A 6,735-nucleotide genomic window follows, 5' to 3' on the forward strand; every position below is an offset into this window, starting at 1 on the left:
TGTAATCGCTTGTTTATATTTAGAATTTAGGATATTCTCTTAATAACAAAACACATGGACATTTAGAAATTGGAGAAAATTGGATTTCATTGCTAGTTATGTGGCTAGGTGTCAAATGACTAGTAGTCGGCTCATATTTTTATGAGTAGTCTAGGGTTGAGCGAGATGGAGCGAAGCACACTCGTTCAGAAATTCGTTGAAAAAAAATAGAAAAAAAAATAGAAAAAAAGAAAAAAGAAAAAAGAAAAAAAGAAGAATAAGTGTTATATATAATTGATCATGAGTGGGCTCTTTAGTAATCGAGTTATTAAGTTCTTAAGGGACTTTGTGCCTAGTGACCTAAGGCTTTTATAGTCTGGGATCCGCTAACCTAACGATCACTACATGGATCCTATCGTATAAGTCTTTAGTGGACCTCACTCATTGCATGATCAAATAAGCATACTTGTATTGTTTTATTCTGAATAAAGGCATGAATCTGTATAAAACTCCAATATAAGAATTGAAGTGTTAAAGGTTATTTTGAGTCTTTGAGTCTAGCTTTTTATTTTATTTATAACCTTGTGATTGCCTTGTTGGGTAGTAAGTCATGATTATTGATCTAGTTGCGATAGTATATCTGTAAGCATCTGCACACACGCACGTCTCTAGTTTGTAAGTTGATTTGTATGATTTAATTGATCTTTATGCGAGTAACTGCATTTACAGAGGTGTTGCTTGTTGATTGGTTTAGTTATTCTATGGGGATCGTTGCATTCGTTTAGTTGCATTCATGCATTTTTATTTCTTGTTCTTTGAGTCTGTTTATGCTTGAGGACAAGCATCGATTCAAGTTTGGGGGTATGTTGAGTGGCATTTAAGACACTTTATAATGCTCTAATAAGCTTTGAATTGATGCATTGGTACTCAAGTTGTTAAGTGTTTAACGTGTTTTCACACTACACCATATATGGCCTCTAGCAACACCCAAAAAAAGTGTAAAAATATCCAAAAAGTGTTACCTAAAGCAAAAAATTGGGCTATGGTTACACTTTTTAAAAATTTGATGGTGTTGGATTTGCTCGTGCTACAATAGGGTCTATATTAACACTTTTAGAACCTTTAGTAACATAGGTAAAAGTGTAACCAAAGACCCCCTATGGTTACACTTTGAGTATCTATGGTAACACCAAACAGGTGTAACCACAATTCTATTACAACACCCTTAAACCTTTAGTAACACCAAAAAAACATGTTACAATAAACTCTTTTGCAACATTATTTTTGCTATTGTAATACAATACTGTAAAACAATTAAATTTTTTTGGTTACAATTTATCGCTTATTGTAACACCTTTTTTTATAAACACTCTAGTCTTGTCTCTAGTGTAACACTCTTGTATACATTATAATATTTTTTATTGTTTTTTAACATAAAAATTTCATTTGATGACACTTTGCAACCTTCAAATCTTAAATACATATTTAACTTAATACCATTACTTAAAGTTCAAATTCAACAAATACAAAGTTCCAACTCAATAAAAATAAAACAGCTTTGGATGCAGGTTCTTCTTGAGAAGTAGACTTTGAGAATTTACTCCTATTTCTAACTTTCACCCGGACATTTAAAGGTTTCCAAATATCAGATTTCCTCTCCCTTGTGCTAGCTCCATCATCTGTTCCTATATAATATTTATACATAATACATAAAATGTTAAAAAAACAAGAGAAAACATTTGTGCTAACACTTTTAAAGCTCGAAAAAGTAGAATTTTGTTACAAAAATTTTATGCTGAAATAATTAATAACAATTTTATATAAAATTGTGAGGTACAATTTGATAAGATTATAAAAAGAAGAAGCTGTAGATAATTAATAATTGGTTTATAGTCTAAACATATGTCTACTATTCAATACACGACATTCTTAGGTACTAAATCTGTTCTAAAACTTCAAACCTATGTAATTTCTTTAATATTTTGTGGTCAAGTATTTAAACCATAATGCTCCGTCACTTTCAATTTCTCTAAGTTATTCTACAATTCATCCTCCGAAGCCTACAAGACCATATACCAGCAAACTAAAAAATTGATCCTGCTCAGATTGAATTAAAAAAAGAAAATATTAGTCATCTTTATTCCAAGTGATTCATGCATTGACAAAGGAGATAAGGGTGTAGAACTGATCCTTTTTCATGTGAAAATAATAGAAATGTGAGAAAAAAATATATAGGAAAAGAAGAGCATACCAGCCTCAATAAATCTCCATGTTTTTTCTCCTCTACTTCGATAGCTCTATCGAGAATACCACCTGGTGTAGCACTGATGACATTCTTACGAGATGCATATTTAGTATGATTTGAAACATATATGTGTATGTGTTTGGGCGAAAAATTTCAGTACTTTTAGTATACTTAATATCATATCTAATATATAGTAAACAAGAAATCCTGGTTTTTTTGTTTAAATAACTTTATAAAGATATTGATCACCGATCTCAACCAAGGATAACCAAAATAACATTACCAAGTTTTTGAACTAATTGAGTATCCATGTTCAACTTGTATGTACTAGATTTTTGAGCAAATCTGGGTTATAATCTTACGATATCTACCTACATGTCGCCTATGACAAATCTCATTATAATTCCCTTTTTATCTTCAAGATTCTTTAGTTTATCACCTGCACCAAATAATTAAGAAAAAAAGCTGAAGAAACAAATATTGTCATAAAAGAAATATGCACTCAAAAGGGATTTACTTAACCTTGTTGCATCCATGTTCCACGAACAGAGTCTCTTCTCTTTCTACTACTGAAAGCTGTGTTAATACCAATAACCATCAAATACTTTCTTCTCTTTGTCGATTCAACTATACCCACATCATCAGAAATAGGTGTGCCTGTGAGTATAGAATCTTGCACGACCGTTCCTGCAGCTAACTCCATTTCCAAATCAGATATTACTTTATCTAAAGACCTGCACGTAGGCATTTATGGCATGAAAATTTGAACGTACCTGCTTTTTATTATTTTACCAGGAAAAAAAACCTTACTGTATAGTGTGATGTATTTTCGGAACTTCCCCGTAAAATTCCTTAGATTCTTTTGCCTTATCCTGATCCAAATAGAAGGATTAGATCGTGAATGAAGTAGCTGAGGAAATTCTGATTGATCAACTGAACAGACAAAGCAAAAAGAAGAAGAGACTATCTCGATATTCAAAGTGCATCATGTTTTTTAGTATGTATAGAGTTCTTCTTTGTAATTTTAAGGCACTTACCATTCTTGAATCGCAATCTCCTGCAGCTAACTTTAGCTTTTCATCTTCGGACCTAGTTGACCTTAATATTTCCTTTAATTTCTGGCACTGCCCACATTCTACCAACAACTACAAGTCCCATAACATAGATTTTGTGCATATGCCTCGCATACATGAGCTTCCACCAATCCCAACTGATATTAAGTCATGTAACAGTAGCATATGAGAAACTAAAAATCCAAGAAAGTTCCAATTCTTATCATTCATCATATGAGAAAAATAGCAATCACGTATTACTTAAGCACAATTTTCTTAGCAGTTTCATTGATATCTCCATATTCAACACATATTGTGCCTAGTTTTCTATAGCCAGTGGCGTATTCCAACTTGCCTTGATGACATACCCCATTCTTTGGACAAGGGGTATACATATCTATAAAAGTGAGACTGAGTTATATAAAGAAGAAAATCTTGTAATGTGATTAGTACAAAACCCAAGTAGTTACCACGAAACTTTTAAGCACATTAAGTAAATTATCATTTGCCATAACAATAGGTTATAAGGTGAGATTATAAGTTCTTACAATATTGGCTCAAGTTTATTGTACTCAACTGAGACCATGAAGTACTTAGTGTTGAAAAGCTGAACTCATTTCTCCGCAATCTCTTCATTGTCTCTATACCCAACTGTTGCTTCTCTAAATTTCTCGATAGCAATCTGCATAGCCAACATTCCATAGTTAATTAATCTACATTTTCAACAGCTTCACTTAAATACTCAAACAGAACATCTGTAATAAAAAATACGGTTCACATTACTTCATCAGTAATATTGGCCCCCATAAACACATAACAGTTAATCCTCCATAAACCATCTTTCACCGCATAATTACCCCAAAAATAGTTTACCAAAAGTCTTATTATCTACTTAAACATATACGCTCATAATTAAAGATATATTTCAATCCTAGTACTAAATCAGTACCTACATTTTCAAGGTCTGGAACTGCAAGAACATTTTGGCTAAATCAACATAAGATTCTAAAAAGGTATTCTTATAATCATATTAAAAAATAGTTACATCACAAAAATCATGCATTAAACATAATAATAGATATAAAATCAAACAATTATAGCAAATAAATACAAACTTTGGAAAGTTAGATAAATTAAGAAAGCAACAAACCATGAAAAGACTCGAACTTTAAAGTGTGGGAAACAATAAGTTTAGCAGCCACATTCCCCCAATTGTCAGTCCCAACAACATTAACTCTTGATTTTGTGGGCATTTTAATTTGGGAAGCAACAGCTTCAGTAATAGCCATGAAAATTGAGAGAGGGAGAGGGAGAGAGAGAGAGAGAGGGGGGGGGGAACCCACATCAGAATGAGAAACATTCGGCGATTCAATCACGATTGAAAACCCCAATTACTCAAACCATAAACCCGACTGAGAAAAGCTCGATCGAAAAGAAAGCCCTAATTACTCAAACCCTATACCGGACTGAGAAAAGCCCCAATTTTCGAACCCTAATTCACCTCCAGCCCAGCTCAAACCTAACAACTATAACCCAACTGAGAAGACTCTGATTAGGTTTGAACCCTAATTCATCTTCTGTAATAGCTCTGAACCAACTATTTGAAGAGAGTGTTTGTGTATATTTCTGAAATGTATTTCTGATATTTAGGACAAAATAAATGAGCGGGGTATTAGTTAAATTTGGGCCGCCCAAAAAATTGGTCCAAAAAAGAACCGCCTAAATGTTGTCCATAGAGAAAAAAAAAAAGAACCGCCTAAAATTTCAGTTCTATGGTAACACATTTTTTGATATCAATGTTAACATTTTTTTTATGTTACAATAGCAATTTCCTCCTGCCTATGGTAACACTTTCTAATCTCTACTGCAACGTTAAAAAAATATGTTAGCTTAGATCAATTTTGGGGGATGTATAACATTTTTGCTTGTAACACCAAAAAAAGTGTTGGGAGAGGCCATATATGGTGTAGTGTCAAGTGTTTTTACATTTCAAGCATTATCTAGGTAATAAGAGGAATTAACATTATTTTGGTGCTAATTTGGTGTCAAGGTGGTGTTGGAATAAAAGCTCGTTGAAAGCCGGCTTAAATCTGCAAGATAAATGAAGAAGTCAAGTTCTGGCAGAAGCCCAGCGCCCGCGCTGATCAAGCGTGCGGCCGCGCTCAAAGTACAGAAAGCCAGTGCGCGGCCGCGCCGTGTCGGGATGGTAGAATACTGTTTCTACTTGGTTTCTGAGAAAAAGAATTATACACTGTATGGGGCTACTATATAAGCAACTTTAGGTCATTTTTAATAATATAACAAGCCAGAGACAAATCAAGGAGAGCCGTAAGAAGACCGTTTTAGCACGATTCAATGAAGACGAAAAAGATCTTGTTTTTACTTGTAAAACTTTGTTTTAAGTTTTAATTTGGATACTAGTTTTCTTATTTGTGAACCTTAATCTTATTTTGTACTTGGGTTTATTTATTCGTTATAAAGACTACGTTTGTTATACCATGCTTTCATCGGAACCCACGTTGATGATGAGTCCGATTATGGGATAATCGTTACCGTGGGGTTCTAAATTATTTATTTATGGATTTCTTTAGTTAATTTGTTTTGATGCCTTAGTGTGTGGTGATTATATGATAACCTATTATTGGTTGTGTGTATTCGTCTTATGAGCGTCGTGAACTTATACGATAGTGTGTTAATTCTTAATGAAGTGAAAGTGAATTTAAGGATTTAGAACTTGTCATGCTAGCATAGGTTCATGTATTTGTTATGCATGATTCGTAGTTAATTTTAACCATCTTACTTGCCCTATGTAATCAAGATAGATAACTTGTGCTTAAACCGTTATGTTGTCAATTTTTATAGACATATAGGGTCTCAATATAATTGGTGTATATTCAGCTTCTATCTCTTTTATGGATGTCTAGTAGTATGGTACTCGTGCAACGAAAGTTGGCGTTTATCAGTTTCGTGTTATCTGATTAGTGTCATCACCATTGCATGCTAAGGTTAAGAACAATAAGGCTATTGAATGAAGTATTTAATGAAGTTAGGATCCCACGTTTGTCATATATATTAATTCAGTCAATCTTATTCTCTCAGTTATAATTATTAGTTTAATTCTTAGTTATAAATAACCTCAATTTGTTATCGTGTTAGCATTGAATAATAACCATACATTGTTGCTTAAGTGCATGAATTAATTAGTTAACCAAAGTCAGTCTCTATGGGAACGAACTAGAAAAGATTCTTTACTACTTGCGAACTCATATACTTGCGTGTATTATTAGCGCGTGTTTAGTGACTAACAAATTTCTTCAAAAATTTTTGAGTCATATTTTCCCATATATTCAGAGTTGTCTTTCAAAATGTAACACTTGCTTCCAAACACATGAAGATGCTTTACAATAGGCTTTCCCTTAGACATGATTGAGAATGGTGATTTACCATGTGCCTTGTTAA

General features: G+C 33.0%; 1 protein-coding gene across 5 annotated transcripts; it reads right to left on the bottom strand.

Annotated features, from left to right (window-relative positions):
- Positions 1 to 1,448: 1,448 nt before the first annotated feature.
- Positions 1,449 to 4,921, bottom strand: LOC141668228 (putative beta-1,3-galactosyltransferase 4). Of its 5 annotated transcripts, none has more exons than XM_074475010.1 (7): positions 4,620 to 4,921; positions 3,854 to 3,958; positions 3,262 to 3,434; positions 3,035 to 3,096; positions 2,747 to 2,958; positions 2,231 to 2,663; positions 1,449 to 1,664 (listed from the first exon to the last, which is right to left on the bottom strand). In XM_074475010.1, exons 3-6 carry the CDS (start codon positions 3,262 to 3,264, stop codon positions 2,596 to 2,598), a joined length of 345 nt encoding a protein of 114 aa, XP_074331111.1. In that variant the 5' UTR covers positions 3,265 to 3,434; positions 3,854 to 3,958; positions 4,620 to 4,921; the 3' UTR covers positions 1,449 to 1,664; positions 2,231 to 2,595. The 5 variants fall into 5 exon arrangements, with proteins under 5 accessions (XP_074331111.1, XP_074331110.1, XP_074331107.1 ...); XM_074475009.1 differs by having other exon boundaries at positions 3,825 to 3,958; XM_074475006.1 differs by having other exon boundaries at positions 4,427 to 4,921.
- Between the last annotated feature and the right edge of the window lie 1,814 nt (positions 4,922 to 6,735).

The sequence above is a fragment of the Apium graveolens genome, chromosome 6 (genome assembly GCF_009905375.1).
Source record: "Apium graveolens cultivar Ventura chromosome 6, ASM990537v1, whole genome shotgun sequence".
Taxonomy (NCBI): domain Eukaryota; kingdom Viridiplantae; phylum Streptophyta; class Magnoliopsida; order Apiales; family Apiaceae; genus Apium; species Apium graveolens.

What these genes read in the sequence shown, in the direction of transcription:
- LOC141668228 (XM_074475010.1), bottom strand. An exon ending in AAAATACATCACACTATACA is followed by an intron (nt 2,959 to 3,034) that starts GTAAGGTTTTTT and finishes GCCTACGTGCAG; the next exon opens with GTCTTTAGATAAAGTAATAT. An exon ending in TGGAACATGGATGCAACAAG is followed by an intron (nt 2,664 to 2,746) that starts GTTAAGTAAATC and finishes TATTTGGTGCAG; the next exon opens with GTGATAAACTAAAGAATCTT.